We start from the raw sequence: 18406 nt of genomic DNA, 5'->3' as shown, positions 1-18406 counted from the left end.
GTTTGTGTGATTTTTATATATATTTATATTTTGACGGTATGTGTGTGTGTGTGTGTGTCTGTGTGTGTGTTGGGCACATAATTGTCTTAAGAATCTATAGTTAATTTTTTCTTATGTGCGGATGCTTCCTCCTTGTCACAACACCTAATGGCATACAACCAAAGTTGCACAAGTTTAATACCCAGCAGCCTTAACTCTGGGCAGAACAGTACATGAAACTGCAACATCAACATCTCCTTCATCATGGCCTTATATTGTTTTTAGCTGCATAAATAAATGGAGGTGTCACGGATGACTTTAAAAATTGCCTTTTCAAACCACAGTAATCTCACAATGCGGTTGGTGAAAATTAAAAACGCTCCACCCTGAGAGCTGTTTTTTTCATGTCTGAGCCTGCGTTTATCCACCTGAAATTAATTCTCTAATTTGTTTGTAAGATACACAGGGAATACTTGCGATCCCAATCCACTTAAAGCATCTTGTCTGCTACTTTACATATCTGCTCTGAAATGCTGATTTGTCCCTGAAGACTCCTCCCAGCAATCCTTCTAGTCATTAACACTGAAATGAAGAGCAAGTCTCAGCTTTTCCTAGGGGCTCTGTAAACTCTTTTTAAAGCGTCGGTTTAGAAACAGTGTTTGTGCAGTCTGTATTTGTCTTGGCTGCGTAATGAAAGGGAAGTGGAATTTGATGTTGGACGCAAACTGTGGTGTGGCCCGAGTTGCTAACGTCTACTGATATGTGTTGATACTTGTGATGGCATGTTTGTCTGAACATGCAAACTGTAAAAGCTGAAAGCTTTGGTACCATCTCAACCACTAGGGATTCCAGTTAATTCTGTCCCTACAAACACTTTCAGGAATACACTTCATGTTCAGCCTCTTTAGGACCACACAGTTGTACTCACCTTCATTTTGGCAGTGATTTTATTTGAGTATTGGTACTATTGTTTGTCCATTAGTTTGAAAATATCCGCAGCTTCGATCATGCCATCTTCTTTTACTTTTGGCTGCTCCTTTCTTCATGGGTCTCCACAATGTGCAGAGAGATTTGCCAGTTGTTCTTACACTGGATGCCCTCCCTGACTCAAACACTGGCCAGATGTGTGGAGCAGAGGGCTGCCATCTATGGCGCCAAGGGGAGCAGATGTGGGTGAAAAGGGCCTTGCTCAAGGGCTCAGAATGGGGCAAATTAGTGTGATTCATCTTTTCTTATGGTTTGCGTGTTGATGTAATAGTCAGAGGATTCGAACCAATGACCTCCAGATCACAGTCTTGCCTTCTTTAACCACAGCACAGCCATTCTCTCTCACTTTGATGATACAATTTTTTATATATATATATATATATATATATATATATATATATATATATATAGTAATAACTAGTCTGAGTACAGCTTTCAGAGTGAAAAATGTGTTTCAGCTCCAACTACTGCCCTGTTTTTCAGAGCTGTCAGAGCACAGGACACTTTATTGAAAGAACAACCTTCGCCAAAAACACATTTGCATCTTTGCAAATGCTACAGCTGCTTTAAAGCACCTTGCAATCCCGGGCCATGCTTTTTTTTTTTTTGTAGGAATCAGTCTAAATGGTACAATACATTCCCTTACTGCACCAACTTAGGTTTTATTTTTATTTTGTTTCATACCTAAAGATACAGCAATCATTTGAGCAATGCTCAAACAACCTTTAGACAAGGTTCAAGGTGACTTTAATGTCATTCTCATCACATGTGGTACGTGAGGTGGAATGAAATTGTGTACTCAAGGTCCCAGTTACACCCAAAAATAGCAAAAATATAAACAATAAAAAAAACAGTATACAAAGATCTAACATATACAATAAATGATAACAATATAATATGGTGTATTAAACAGCAGCCTGAATATGAGTCTTGTGAGCATATGTGTATGAATATAGCAGCTTATGGGTAAGTGTCAAATCTCCAAAGAAAATGTCATTACAGTGATTTTTCTGGTTAGAGATTCATGAGTCTAACAGCCTCAGGGTAGAAGCTGTTCCTCAGTCTAGGGGTTCTACACTTAATGCTCCTCAACCTCCTTCCTGAGGGGAGCAGGGCAAAAAGTGTGTGTGCTGGGTGAGTGGGGTCCTTCATGATGCAGGTGGCCCTCTTCCTGCATCTGGAGGTGTAGATGTCTGTGATGGTGAAGAGGCTGACTCCAACAGTTTCCTGTGCAGCCTTCACCACTCTCTGCAGAGCTTCCAGATTTTTCATTTACCCTAAATCTATAGATATTTTGTAAAGGGCCTTTTATATGTTTAAATATACATTATAGGTAGTACAAACTGTAAAAGAGCATTATTCTCATTAGAAAAATAAAAGATTTACAGCATTAAAATTGAGGTCTGACTATTTTCCCTGGACAGGTAAACACAGATTATATAATTAAAAAAATGTGAGACATATGAATTCAAATGCAAAATAAAATACACACAAACAATGTTACTTACCTAAACGCATACACAGAGGGCCTCTAGATTCTTACTATGATTTCAATTTTAGTCTATCAAAACATTTTAAGCGCACGGTTATAGAAAAAAATACAAACTGTTGAGTCATTTAGTGTTCTTTTGTTTTCGTCAGTTGAACTGGTTTCTCAACTTTTCTTTTTTAAAACCAGAAATCTTCATATTTTCAGGGCATCTACAGATTTGTTCATTTCTAATGGTGCAAAATGAGAAATATGTTTGTTTATAAGCAGAACCGCTTTTAGAAACTCCCCTCGAGTAGTCAACCTTGAGAATATTGTTATTTGTTCTCTGCAAACTTGTGCAAATAGTATTTGTGGTAAAGAAGCCTTAAAAATAGCCATATGTCTGAGTACAGCATTTTAACATTCAAAACTCATTTTTTATTGTTTTGTGAGTATGTTGCAGAGACTAGGCTGTGAGAATTTCTTATCCTGTACTTTTAAGACTTAATTGTGAAGTAACTGTGACATCGTATATGGCACAAAACATGGCAGTTTTGTTGCATTTTAAGAAATTGCAACACGTCTACATTTTTCATTAACCAAAATTACTGCAACACTGATAAAGCACAACTATATTTTGTTAAAAAGGAGCTTGTTCTGTACCACCTAATAATGGTAAATGGACAGTACTTATAAAGCACCTTTCTGTCTTATCAAGATACTCAAAGCGCTTTACACTACAATCTGTGTCCTCATTTACCCATTCATACAGCACTCTGCTAGATCTCTACAATAATTGAACAAGTTATTCTAAAGAGACTAATCAGAGCTGTATCACATTCATACACCGATGGGACACACATCAGAGACAATGAGGGGTTCAGTGTCTTGCCCAGAGTCACCTGGGCATGTGACTGCTGGTGGATTTGAACCTCCAAATCTTGCAGTGGAGAACAACTACTCTAACCACTCAGCCACAGCCGTCCAATAATGTCAAAGGACATACAAAGTACATGTAAACATCTTTTATGTCATTTACATTTTATTAGATGTGGATTCTTGTAAACAAGCTGGTATAGAAAGTGACCAAATGGTTCTGAGCCCAAGGGCTTAATTTGTAAACTGATCAACGTCGGAACGCAAAAAGCAGCAAACCAGCTGGTGGGGGGGAGGGTCCAGGGGAACGTGCATGCTCACAAGACAGGACCCTGACAAGTTGTTTAATTATAAAAATATATATTTTGTTAGCAAAGTATAGAGTCCTAACATTTATTAAACATTACTTCTGTATTTACCAAAAAAAAAAACATCAAAATTGTGCTTTGACAAACTCATCAATAAAACTAAACATTTTGTCAATGCGAAAGAGGGAAAAGGGTGCAGGCATCTTTCTCGCTTTGAGTTTACACTGTTTGTTGCATGCGTGCTGTGGGTGACAAGCATCCAAAGCATCATAAAATCAGCAGCGGAGGTGTCGGAGTTATGTATTTATCGTTGCAGCAGCAAAGGTAAGCAACACGGTTTAAGCATGGCTCCCAAAACGACAAGGCAGTCATATTTGTTCATAATTTTATTATTAGTAAGCCTGAGAGTTGCCAGATCCGAGCAAACAATTGCTGGAATGCACCCTGTCAAAATAAGAAAGTTCCTGGAGCTCATTCCGACAGGATCCGGTTCAAATTAAGCCCTGCTGAGCACCACCACCTACAGTACTGTAGGTGCAGAATTTCACTTCCTGTTTTGGCTTCTACTATCTAAAAACTTGACATGTGGTATAAAAAATGTCACAATTATGGCTAAAAGCTAAAGCTCATGAAAACCATTTCAACACTCACCAAGCACTGTTAAAAATCACAAGTAGTTAAATCACCAAGGAAACAAATTGCACAAAATGGCATGACAGCAAAACTTTGTCACAGCTGTTCACCCCACGGCTCCTGCACACAACCAGCACATCTGCTGAGAGCAGACACGTCACACATTCACAGCAACCACATCTTCCAGTGCGCTTTTCCAGCATTTTCCCTTCAAAATCACTTTTCTGACCCTATTACAAGGAGGTGAAGGCAAATGTGACTCAATCTACTTCACATGCTCAATACAGAAGGTAAATGGTGGGACTGATGTGAACCTGTGGATGTTACTTTGACTCTTTTGGATGTAAACATTTGAAGGTGGGATAATTTGTGGAAACTGACCAACCCAAACTAGAGTTATAGCCTCAGGTAAATCTGGGGGTTTTGGAATGAATTGCACTATGGTTAGTTTTACACAGCAGAGGAAATTTCCCATAAAAAAAATAAAAAAAACTGTTTTAAGGAGTAGCAGAACCACAAGTCAATGCAGTGAAAATGTAATCATGCAAATGTGTAAAAAGTTTTTTTCTAGATTTTTGTAAAATGGGAGTTGAAGAAAATATGCTTCAGCTGGAATCAAACATAATTGTTTTTTAAATTGATTTATTCAAATGGAGTAATAAATTAATTAATGAAAAATATAAAACAAGCCATTTTAGGCATGTAAAAAAACAGTTAAATAATTGCAATTAAAAATCTAAATAAATTTCACCTTTCATGAATGGTGCCAAACTGTGCTGCCCTGTGCCAAATAGCAAAACGCCTCCCTGTTACTTTACTAAAACATCTGTAACTTTGATCTAGTTTCCTTCAGCATGAAGCTGCATGCTGATTCTTCTTCAGACAAAGTCATTTTACAGGTTACGTTCTCATGTAGGCTCATGGTTTCCTAGAGTCTTTAGTATCCATTGCTCTTTTAAAGGGGTTATATACTCTGCAGTATTGTAGGAAAAAATATTTAAAAGTAGTATTTTCAATTATTTATTTAAGATGGTCAATTTTTCCCCTAAGAAACACAAATGGTAATAAAGTTAAAGAACAATACAAGGGTTCATGAAGCTAGATTATGTTTCTTTGACAGGAAGTACACTTCTATTTATAAATTATTGGAACTTTTCCATCCATCCGTCCATTGATTATCTGTAACCGCCTCTTCCTTTCCTGGTTGCAGGGGTCACTAGTGCTCATATATTTGCTATTGTTGGATGTAACTGGGATCCTGTGTACACAATTTCATTCCACCTCATGTATCACATCTGGTGCAATGACAATAAACATACTTGAACTTGATATTGTAAGTTTTGAGAAAAAAAATCTATGGCTATCTGTATATTGCTTAACTGCTGTGTTTTGATGTGGGTTTGAAGTTCATTGGTATTGTGAACATGTTAATATATGTTTTACTGTTTTTAACATGTTCATGTATGAAGACCATCAGGGACAAGCTTTGAATCAACCAAAACTAATCTAAACAATTGAAGTTAAGACATCATTAGGTAAAGCAGAATGTTTTTGTGTCTCCTTTAGGCCAACAAGAGGTGACTGTCAGAAGAAATGCCGGTCCTAGGTGCCCTAGTACATCATCACAGGGACCATGGCGACTCCTTGGCCAATAAGGAAAGAGAGATGCTTCCGTGGCTTCGCCAGCCTTGCTAAATGGTCGGTGTCGTCCTTGATGCTCCTATGGTTACCTTGTGTGTTGCTGTGGTGGCCATGGCCCACTCAAGCTGAACAACTGGGCAGCGGGGCACACAGTGGAAAGACGCTTCATGGTGCTCTGTCATCCGTCGCATCCTCGTCATCCTCGTCATCCCCTTCCAGCTCCTCGGCATGGGGCTTCAACACGAGGCAGAGTGGCGGGCAGCTGGACTGGCTGCTTTCAGAGAAAGGACCCTTTCACAGATGTCCGGAGTATACGGAGTTCAGAGAGAGGTTCCAGCAGGGGTTTTCAACAAGATACAAGATTTACAGGTGAGAACAGCACTCATGTGTGGGCTTGTGTGTCAGAAGAATGACAAAAATAATAAACAAAAAATAATATAATAAAATAATAAACAAACAAAATAATTTAAAAAAGTCTAATCTACTCGTTCCATTTTGTGGGTCAGCCAAAAGTTGACTTAGTGTCTTAAAGTGAATATTAAATATTACTTTATTAAAGATTTTTTTTTCATTAACACAGTTTAATGCTGACTATAAAAGGTCTGTAGTAGAACAATTAATTAAAAAGTCTTATAAAATATTCTTACTGCAAAAATGTATTCTTGTAAAGGTTTTTTTTTTAATGTGAAATTTGACCAATCAAAAATAAATGTAATTGGAATTGGGGCTATACATAGTCGAGAGAAGGCTTTCTCTTTTAGTTAGCAATAATACAATTTAACATTGATAAAACAGGAAAGAAACATATATTTTATTATCAATAAATTTGATTCCACCTAGTTTTAATTGTTGCTTGAGGTTTAAACTGTTAAGTTAGGCAATTAATTTTGAATTACTCACAGCCAGGGGCACAGCACCTTAATACATTTTATGATTTATTTTTGGGCTACAACACATTCGCAGCGCTTCCATGATTCGGGTGGGCTTGAATCTGTTCTGGTAATTCAGCAGATAAACTCAGAGCTCTGAACAGTGTTTGGACTCTAAGAATGGATAATGGAGGAAATGTAAATTTCAAGGTGCAGGTCCAAAAAGACGATGATGCAACTTGCATAAGGTGTGATCCTGACATGGTTTTCTTCAACACTTCATCATTTTTTTCTCCTCTTTATTCTCTGATTCAGGAAACTTGCAGGATCATAGTAAACGTAGCTTAATTCTCAGTTGTTTTAGGTAAAAGAGCATTTCATGAGCAGCCTTTTCAGCTTAATATGGAAGATTATTTACTCAAAAATCATTTTCTGAAGAGCTGCAGCACCAGCTGTACCACACAGCAAACCTAATGTGAGCATTTAGCAATTATGTGACAGAACTCTGTGGCCTGTAATATTCTTTCTAAGTTCAACACAGGACTGTTTTTTTCAAGCATAGAAAAAATAAACCTTCAGATATTGTAATATTTTGAACAAATTGTATCTCATAGGGTTTTGCATCTTTGGTCTGTAGCTGACATGAGATAAATCTTAATACGATGCCAATAATCTGGTATAGAAATAAGAAAATAGCATAAACATTTACAATTTAACTGCTGAGTCATACTTTAGTACAGTTTAGTATAAGGTTTGTTTCAGCACGTGAGATGCAATGCAGTCTAACAAAGAATTCATTTTCTGCACTGAAATATATTAACCTGATAACCTGACAATTTACAAACAATGGCACTGAGAGGGTTTTACCTGTAGAAGTCTGTGGTATTTTATTACTTTTTTAAATGTTATAAAAAATGACTTTTTTTTTTAAATTTCATTTAAAGAAACAATCACTGGATGTAGATCGACAGCTAATACACATTAAACGAGCCAACTTAATTCAAGATGGCCACCACAGTTTATCGACTCTGTACCTCGGTCATTTTTACATAAAATAATCTCAAATCTGGTGTCGGGCCGTTCTCAGCACATACGCTGAGGGCTGCTCGTTGTGCAACAACTTTGACTAAAATGTTTAACATTAAATGTTGGAGTCTGACTTTTTTGTTAACAAAATGTTACATGAACCACTGGACTGATTTGAATGATGTGGCAGCAGATGAGTCATTCACCCAATATAATTTGAGCAAGACAAAATATGAGATTGTGCAAAACGTAATTTTCAATGTTTGATCAAAATTATTTCTTATCATAATATGATTTTAGACTGTGTTCCCACTACAGTCAAGAGCAGCCCAAATCTGATTTTTTTTTTTTTTTCCCCGCAATGCGACCCATCTCGGATTTATTTATGACAGTCTGGACATGAGAAATCCTTTCTTTTTTTTTTCAAAATTTGACACAGGTATATTTTCACATGTGGTACTTAATCAGACACATATCCAGTGTTTATCATCCCAACCTCAAGTAGTGGGCACAGCTGACCAAACCGTTAGCTTTGCTAATGCTAAACCACTAAACACTAGACGACTGTCACTCAGTCTGTGTCACAAGTCTTGGTCTACTTCCAGTTGAAGCTGCTTCGACCAATCGCACCTCGTCACGTGTCCTTGTAGTAAGCCATTAGCACGCCTAATGGACTTTTCAAGACACGCCCACAACAAACAAGAACAAGCTTGTGAAGTTTGTTAGCGGACTTCAAAATTGACTAATCCTAATTTGATGGAAGCTAATTTCATTGTTTCCAAAGTTCTCAAAAATACTAATCCACTAAACAAAATATTTGTTGTTAGTGAATTAGTGGAACGGTGCCCGCCACCCTGAGTCTGAACGGTCATGTTACATGTCATCCAACTTTTAATTCTTTTGTTGAAATCAGGTCTCTCTTCTAAATGAGTCCTCGAGGCTCAATGGGATTTACCTGTATAAATAAAGGTTGAATGAAAAATTCACTGAGGTTAAGTGGGTCAGTCTAAGTAAGTATTGATCATTCTGATGCCAACTTTGTGCAGTTTAAATCTAGGAACTCTGCATGTCTACAGCTACAGAACAGAAGTCAATTTTTTTTTTCCTTTTAATTTGCCATGACTGAAAATTTACACAAACATTTCACACAAATATTAGCTTTGAACCGTACCAGTACTATTTTGGTGGGATCGATACTTGAGTTTGTTCCTACCTTCACACCCATTTCCAAACGACAGTATTGTGCTGGAATATCGGGCAAGATGCAAGATCAAATGTAAGCTTAGCAGAAAAAAAGTCATGTCTGATAATAATTTGATTGGTTCTGATTGCTCAACAGCTTCAGAGATGACACACATGCTTGCCTATGAAGCATCTGTTCTTACTTTCTTAAGCACAGCATGCTGCATTCAATGTCACATCTTCTTCTGTGCATGCAGGTCTCTTCAAGACCTTAGAGTGTTTGCATTGGAATCTGGTGATTGCTATGACAGACCTTAAAATCCTAATTCCTCATCTTGGATTACAATCAGATTTATTTTTACATGTTTGCTCGTCATCTCTTCCTGACTTTGCCAGTTTGTATACATCCTTCACTAAATGCATCATACCCATCTCTGTATTCCCACATGTTGACCTATGGACTTGAGCATAAGAAATATGTTTATTTCTTTTTTTTATTCTTGGGGGGGGGGGGGGGGGTTGTTCTTTGATCCTGTCAGTGGTTGACTGTGACAGTATTTTAAAGATGTGTAGGTAAATCAGGTTTGCTTGTCTTGTTTCTTGTTGAGCGTGACATGAGAACATCAGTTTTCCTGCCTTCATCCTTCTCCCTCCTTCCCCCCCACTGTTTGCACTTCTTTCTTTCTTTCCCTCCCTCTCTTTCTGCCTGGAGTTGAAATGAATGAAAATGACAGCATCACTTTCAGATGACGAAGAAGAGCTGTGTAAAATGACAGGTGAAGGTTATGTGTCATATGTAGGAAACATGACTGAACTTGTATCAGCACGACACGATGAGGGAATCTCTTTATCATAACTTTGACTTTAGCAGGTTTTTGGCCAAAAAGTTATTTTTCATCTCTTTTTTTTTTTCTTCCTTTTTTGTCATAGACAGTGAACAAATAGATTAATCATCCAAAAGAGAATTTTAGATGTTATTTTTTTATTGAGACACTTTATAGCAAAGGTTTAGAAATATGTTACTTTTAGTAAATTTAGGATTAGACATGAAGATTGGTAAATTATTATTTGTTAATTACTGTTCATGTTACAGAACAGAAAACGGTGTGTATTCTACTTAGTTTCCTTCACACCAGCTTCTGATGCATATTAATTATATTAAAGGTTTATTCTTACATTTTTAGTGTAATCTGCACTTCCATTTGCATTACATGTACTTTCAAATGAAGTGCATCAGTTGCCAAGTAACCATTACAACAAACTATTGTTTCATTTACATATTTACGATGCAGTCACCTGCAAGTATTTAAAATTTGAAGGTAAAATAAACGTACAAGGCCAAGTTAGAAAGTAGATAAAAAGGTTGAGACTAAAATATTGTTACCCAATGCACATTTTGTTACTTGAGTTCTGAACTACATATCAAGTACTGGCCCACCGTTTTATGCAAACTAAAAAAGTGTGTGCAATGTCTCTGTGGTCTTATAAAGGACTGATTGTACTGCAGTAAACCATAACGTAGTATTTTCTAAGTGCAAACATTCAAACTCTACTTGTCAATCTTATATTTAGCCATTTATTTGAGATCCACTTATTTATTTTTTTTCATGATTTTCTTGCAAATCATGACACGAATACAAAAGCAGGAGTTGGGGCAGCTTTTTATAACATATCAGTAAATTATATAAGAGACTGAAAGTCCATATTAATGACATAATAGTGCAGCTAGACTATAATTAGAGCCATTTGCACTGATTTTACATCACTGTAAAAGAAAAGCTGCTCTGACTCACACAGTAAACACTGCAGCTCCATGAAAAATGCACTTCCTCTTACGTTCTAATTGTACCCATGTGTACCCGCTAATGGTGATATCTGATTATAATTAAGGAAAATAAGTGCTTGCAGCCTTTTTTTTTCTGCAACAACGTCCCACAAAGCAAGTGTAAAATTGTCTGCTCTCATTAGCTTTTAATCAGGGATAATGATGTGACTACATGGTAGCCCCATTTTTCCTGGCTAACCCTAATCTGCTAAACCTTTTAAATCGAAAGGGTAAAAGCCTTAAATAAGCTGGAAAGCTACCACTACAGTTACTCTTTGCTTTTCTTTGTGATCTTAGCGTTGTCTCGTATGGCTGTGCTCTGTGGTGAAACGTGCACACTAATGTAACAAGAAGACAGCGGGCAGGATGCCTCTTTGTGATAATGATGTATACGTCTAATTTTACAAACACCTCATTAGTACAGCCAGTCGTCCAAGAGGGAGCAGGTCTGAAAACGCAAAGGCCGCTCTCGGTCAGCTCTAGTTAGTTCCTGACAACAAGTGGTCAAGCAGAAACAACAAGATCTACTGGAGACACAGATTCCTTAAAAGTCAGTGAAATGACATGAAAGACCAGAACACTGGTGCTCTATCAGAAATGTAAAACAATCTCACGACGCAGGAGGAGATTTGACTCTAACATGAAATCTGGCTTGAACATCCATCCATCCATTATCTTTACCTGCTTCTCCCTTTTCGGGTCACGGGGGTCACTGGTGCCCATATCCAGCAGTTACTGTGCGAGAGGCGGGGCACACCTTGGACAGGTCTCCAGTCCATCACAGGGACACATAGACAAACAAGTACACTTTCTCACACAACAGAGAGAACATGCAAACTCCACCCAGAAAGGTCCCATGCCGGGATTTGAACCGGCGACCTTATCGCTGAGAGGTGGCAGCTCTACCAACTGAGCCACCATGGCACCCTTGGCTTGAATAATAAACAGCTAATTTTAGATTTACTAAAATAATTATACATATTAAATATGTGTAACAAAATTAAACACCAACATTGTTTTACTGTTGAGCTTCAATATGATTCTATTATTAACATAATTGTTATGCTGCTCTAAAACTGTGATTCTCGAGCTTTTCATGCCTCTTTGGAGAAGAAACCCTGATTTTCTTGGTTTAACAAGAAAAAAAAAAGTAAATTAATAAATAAACAAAGAAGAAAAACCTCAAGATGTACATTTTGTTTTTGAATTATTCCCAAGTAGTTTGTTGTCAAAAATGTTTTGCCTTGATTCTTCTGTGATTTTTCAAAATAAGGTGCAATCCAGTAAAAAACAGTCTGCTCCAGCAGCTTTTGATTTTGCCCCAAAAAATGTGAAACATAAAAAAATTGTTCAATCACTTTTAGAATTGCAACAGAAAAGTCCAATGGTTGCACAGAGCTTAAATATCACACAGTGTTAATGGTTGCAGTCTGTTTAATTGTGCAGATTTTTTTGAACCATAAAGTTTGTTCAGTTTAAACTAAAATCTAAAGTGTACTGAAACGATGGATTCTCATCATTTTATTACATTGTTTTGCTCTTCCATGATGCTGTTTTCAAAGTGACTTTTCTGCAGATAACCATAAACCTCATGTAGATTAAAAACATGACCGCAGTGCAAACTTTCAACATTAACTCTTTACATTTCATCTGTCAGACATTTCAGACACACAAACCGGTCTTTTCTTTTTAAACCTCATCATTCACTGTCGTTCAAACCGTTCCCTCCAACTCCGTCTTTTTTGGATTTGAAGCTTCTCACCACACCGAGGAGCAGTGTGTGCAGCGTTTCACGCAGCCTATCAGCCGAAGCATATGGTGGACGCCTCGCTCAGATGGAGCAGCGGTTGACCACTATGACCACAGTCACTCTGACCAGTGGTCCCTGATTTAAAGTGACACCTCCTCCAGTCAGCGAACATCGTTTCCTCCGTTAAGAGATAAACTTTTTCCTCTTCACTATTCATCGCTTCTATTCGAGTCGTGCACTGCCTGATGTGGGTGCACTCTCGCTTTGTGTGACTTGTTTTTTACCCATGGAATTGGGTTTGTGTAACAAAAAAAAAAGGTCAATGAATTAAATTTGTTTTATTTTTTAACCAAAAAATGGAATAAAATGAGCAGGACTGTTTGTTCCCTCCCCCACTGTTGAAAACCACCTACATAATATTAGTTTAAACGAGAACAGTGTATGATGCCTTATTTAAAATAGTTATAAACTGAGAAAACATATACACCATTTGTGATTATTGCTTATAAAGTGCTTGATTGAAATAAAAAAAAGCTCATATTTCCATAGAAAACAAAATGAAAAGTATAATTCCGTTTCCTTAATGCTTGGTTTTTAGTAATGAAATCCACTGTTCAAAGAAACACTTCCTTTGTTTTTTAACAACATTCAAACAGTAAACAAGCTTAATATGATGTTTGTTGCTTTAATTGTGGGTTACTGTAATTTTGGATTAGTTATGCATAATCTGCAGTTTTAATTAATGTTGCTGAACTGAATATAATGTTAAAAAATGTCTCTCATCAGTGAGTTGTTCATAAAAATGCATTCAACCTTTATTTATACAGGTTGACACAATTGAGCCTCAGGGACTCATTTACAAGAGAGACCTGCATTTAACAGAGTGATGACAACAATAGACAATCATAAAGGATGCGTGCAATTTATTAATTTTTTTTAACAGGTGAAAATAAAATGTTAATTAAAAGGATAATTAAAAGGAAAAGTAGTGATTAAAGATCTAGATTATAAGGTGGTGTAGAAAACTAAAAACAGGAACATGTCTGCGTTGGTTTTACCAGGAATTTAACAGATGTTTAAAGCCACTTAGAGAGGTCAAATGTTGCCATGCTTGACTCTTTGTGTTTCATGGCTATTGTTCTTATAATTAATAAAAAAACAAATGTGAAATAAAAAAAACAACAACATTGGAAATAACAAATATTTGACGCAAATTTACTTTAAGCTAAGTATTTAAATTTCATCAAGCTATTTCTCTAATTAAATCCTAAACTGGTTAGTTCATTAGTAAAACCTAGCAACTAAATTAAACTGGAAAAAAAAAAAAGACACATAAACTTGAAAAAAACAAACAAAAACAAAAAAATCCTAAACTAAAAATGCTTAAAAATAAAACTAAAGAAAGGTAATGATAACTCCGTGACTGACACTGAATGTGCTCTGTTTAAAGTTATAAAGATTTAAATTCCTCTTTATCTATGGTTAAATGGATGAAACTAGAAACCATTCATCATCTTTACCTGATTCTTCCTGTTCAGGTCACGGGGGTCGCTGGTGCCTATCCAGCTATCACTGTGTGAGAGGTGGGGGACACCCTGGACAGGTCTCCAGTCCATCACAGGGACACATGCAGTAGAGACAAACGAGACAAACAACCAATCACTCTCTAACTCACACTTAGAGACAATTTAGAGTTACCAATCAGCCTAACATGCATGTTTTTGATGTGTTAGAGGAAAATATCCAGAGAAAACCCCAGAGAGAACATGCGAACTCCACCCAGAATGTCCACCCCCAGCTGGGATTCGATCCGGCAACGTTTTCACTGATAGGCGGCAGTTCTACCAACTTCTCCACCGTGCCGCCCACTAGGAGATATTTATTAACCTTTAAGGAAATATCATGGAGATCACACATCTTTTCTTCGAGGGAGGTCTAGGGTCTGAAGGCAGCCTGACATGCATGTTGTTGGACAGTGGGAGGAAACCAAAGGACTCAAGGACACGGGGACAACATGCAAACGCCACACAGAAAGAGCCGAGGTCCAAACAGGGGATTGAACCCAGGACCTTCTTGCTATGAGGCAAATACTGCCTGACACAGTAATTGCATCATTGTCAGTTTCTTTTTGTATACATTGCCATTGTATTTGTGTCTAATAGTTTTGAACACACTTATAACTACAACTTGTTAAAATGTTACACATGCTTGTATTATTCCTAAATTATATACCGGATTTATGTCAAAAGATCAAATTTAGGAATATGTGCAAACTTACGATGTGTTGTTTGTCACTGGCAACAACTGTTGCTGAGTATAAAACATATGTTTTTCTTACAATAACCAACATAAAAATTAAAATAAAAAAATCCTACATATTATGTATTAAGGAGGTCTAAGGAGTGACATGCACACACTTATTCTGCCAGGAACAAATTAGGATTAAACCGATTAACACCACTGCCAGACCACCAACTGCTGTAAGGTATTTTGCTGATAGAAGCTCATAGTCCTAAAACGATTGTGGAGTGTTTGAAATCAGAATCTGTTATTTCTCTGATTGGTAACTCAGGTAGCCATTGATGTCCTGAGGTTAGAAGAGGTCGGAGGAAGTGGGTGATTAAATCCCTTTAGTCTCAACCAAAGCAGATGTTATTTAAATCAAACATCATTTCAAAGTGAATCTTGAAGATCCACTGTGGCTTGAATTCCCAGCCTTTTCAATGTTCATCTGTCTGAAATGACTAAAAAGAACTGAAGCACTTCTCGCAGAGCGAGACAAGGAGTTTGTTTAATTTTCACTCATGTCTGCTGATGTGCTGTGGCTGTAGATTATGTTTGAGGATGGTTGCAGGGGGTCAGAGCTTCGGCTGTGGGTTTCTTCAACATCTCCGACATAAAAAGCTAAGCAGGGACGGAGCAGCGGGGCAGAAACAGGCCTGTGGCTCTATGATGGAAACAGTCAGAAAGTAACAGACTGCACAGCAGGATGTGCTCGCCCGTCGAGCACAGTGTGAGTGTTTGTCTTCTAGCTGACCATCACAAGTCTTGAAAATTGACATAACACAATTGTGGCTTGGCCACCGTCCTGCCTCACAAAAAATAAACAGACTGATATGGGTTCAAACAGAAAAGGAGGGAGTAGAGGAGAGCCAAAAAAACACATAAAACATCATTACATTGTGGGGAAAAAAACATGTGAGCAAAAGGTAAAAACTACTAAATTTACAAAAAAATGTCTGCATCTTGCACAGTGCTGATACACAGTATGTAATCTACACACTGACATGTTATTTTCAGCACTGTCAGCATTTTCTCATCAACATATCTTTAGAGATTCTCTGTTTTAAACTGTGTGAAGGAGTAGATTTTAGGTTCAGGCTGCTGGGTGAAGTCTAAAAATAAATTAAACAAAAAGATAACGAATGGGGTGTGTTTGTTTAAAATGATCTCACTGATAGAAAAGTCTTCAACCACTGTGAAGGGAGGGAGCCTTACAAAAAATGATCTTTAAGACAAAACTTGAGATCACTTTTATTCTAACCAAATTACTGTTTCTGCATTAATGTAAGTTTAAATCATGACAAAACATAATATTAATTTAGCTCATTTTACATCCTTCAAATCTTTAGATCTGTTTACAACCTTTTACTGCTCCTTTCACATTTTGTTCTGGTTCAGCTTCTTTCAGCTTCCTTGTGCAAATTTAAACATTTTTCAGCTACTTTCTGCTGTGTTGTGCTCCTTTCAGATTATTTCTGCTAACTAGGCCTACAACATGTTTGTGCTTCTAACTTCTATCTGCTTGTTGCAGCTTATGTCTGCAAGTTTCAGCTTTTTCTACCTTTTCAGCTACTGTTTTACTGTTTTATGCTAATTTTAGCTTTTTCAGCTAATTCCATATTTTTTGCACTCATTTCAACTTTCTTTTAAGACTAATTCAGCAAAAATGTGCTCTCGCCACTTCCTTCTTGTGATTTCAGCTTCTTCCTGTTTTTTTTTTTTTTTTAGCTATGTTTTGGCTGGTTTTGTTTTTGCTCATTTTAGCTTTTTTCAGATAATTAATACTATTTTGTGCTTATCTCTGTTTCTTTCAGCCTAATTGGTCAAACATGTTCCTTCTGCGTTCTTCTGATAATTTAATCTTATTCTACCTTTTCAGCTAGCGTTTTAGCATTTTTAAGCTAATTTCAGCTGTTTTCAGACAATTTCCACTTTTTGGTGCTCATCTCTGCTTATTTAAACAATTTAAGCAATTATGTGTTCTTTCTGATTTCTTCTGTTAGCTTATGCTTGTTCTTCCAATTCAGCTACAATTCAGAATGTTTTTAGCTAATTTCAGATGTTTTTCAGCACCTTCTTCAGTAATAAGCATTCACACTACATTTTTGCAGAAAATAAAATTTCTCTAGGTAAAATTATATTTGCTGCTTTGATTTTAGCCACTAAATCTCAAAATAAATTGGACTGCCTGTGTTCTCAGCTTTGACAAGTAAATATAAAAATAGATGAGAAACCCTTCAGTTTGTTTGCTACTGACCAGCCTCCACAGCTCATTTAAAAGTAATGGTTCTATCAGAGTAAATGTGATGAATTCACCTTTTTTTGTCAGGATCCTTGTGTGTTGTGATGTTTTGGTGTCTTTGTGATTATTGCATTTAGTTTTATTTGAGTATGTTTTTCTTGTTTCAGCTTGATCTGTTCATTTTTATCTGATCGTGAAAAACTGACCTGACTGCGCATGTGCGACCTATGTCATTTCCATCTGGCTAATGCTAATAATATTACCATGTCAGGGAAGCAAAACTGGTCGGTGAGCGACACAACATTTCTACTAGAAACTTTGAAAGAGCTCAAAATGATCTGTATTACCTGTAGCTCAGTCAAGGAGTGCAGTAATGTCATTAAAACCTGTCGCGGGTCCATTTTGGGTGCTCAGGTTTGTTTACGTTCATCCCGGAAGTAAACCGGAAGTAGCACTTCTTCTTCTGTGTGTTTTTTTAAGAAGAGTTTACCGCTCTGCACATGTCAGTACTTCTGTTCAGAACAAAGCCTGTTGCATGTAAACGCTCATCATGAACAGATTGTACCCATGTAAACAATAAATGTGAATTATTTAATCTGAAAACATTTCAATCCGGTCAAAACATTTTGCACATGTAAACATAACTATTGATGGGTGATTTGAAACTACTTGACTTCAAACCAAGATTCATCATTCAGAGGAGGTTCATCGTGTGCCTGACATTTCAACAAATTTCCTTGGACTGTCTCATAATGTCACTAAAAGAATAAAAGTATGTTAATATTTCTGGACAGCACAGTGGCTCAGTTGGTACAGCTATTGCATCGCAGCGAGAATTTCGCTGGATCAAACCCCGGCCCGGGACCTTTCTGGGTGGAGTTTGCATGTTCTCTCCGTGCATGCGTGGGTTTTCTCTGGGTACTCCGGTTTCCTCCCACAGACCAAAAACATGCATGTTAGGCTGATTGGTAACTCTAAATTGTCTCTAGGTGTGAGTGAGAGAGTGAATGGTTGTTTGTCACGTTTGTCTCTAAGTGTCCCTGTGATGGACTGGAGACCTGTCCAGGGTGTCCCTCACATCTCATTCAGTGATAGCTGGACATGGACACCAGTGACTTTGAAAGAAACCAGAAGAACCGGAAAAAACAAAACAGATAAAGATCACGAATGGATGGTTGCATGGATGCATGGATGTATGTATGTATGTATGTATGTATGTATGTATGTATGTATGTATGTATGTATGTATGTATGTATGTATGTATGTATGTATGTATGTATGGATGGATGTATGTATGGATGGATGGATGGATGGATGGATGGATGGATGGATG

The 18406-nt window shown here is 37.1% G+C and overlaps 1 protein-coding gene across 1 annotated transcript in view; it reads left to right on the top strand.

The window, feature by feature from the left end:
* Positions 1-5887: 5887 nt before the first annotated feature.
* brinp2 (bone morphogenetic protein/retinoic acid inducible neural-specific 2) overlaps positions 5888-18406 on the top strand; it is a 198815-nt gene continuing 186296 nt past the window's right edge. The window contains exon 1 of the mRNA XM_037682126.1: positions 5888-6264. Within this exon, the coding sequence (XP_037538054.1) occupies positions 5888-6264 (377 nt within the window). The remainder of the gene's footprint in view (positions 6265-18406) is intronic.

The sequence above is a fragment of the Nematolebias whitei genome, chromosome 9, assembly GCF_014905685.2.
Source record: "Nematolebias whitei isolate Nwh7 chromosome 9, NemWhi1, whole genome shotgun sequence".
Lineage (NCBI taxonomy): Eukaryota > Metazoa > Chordata > Actinopteri > Cyprinodontiformes > Rivulidae > Nematolebias > Nematolebias whitei.
The sequence above is the reverse complement of the archived record's forward strand: the minus strand, read 5'-3'. Positions and strand labels throughout refer to the sequence as shown.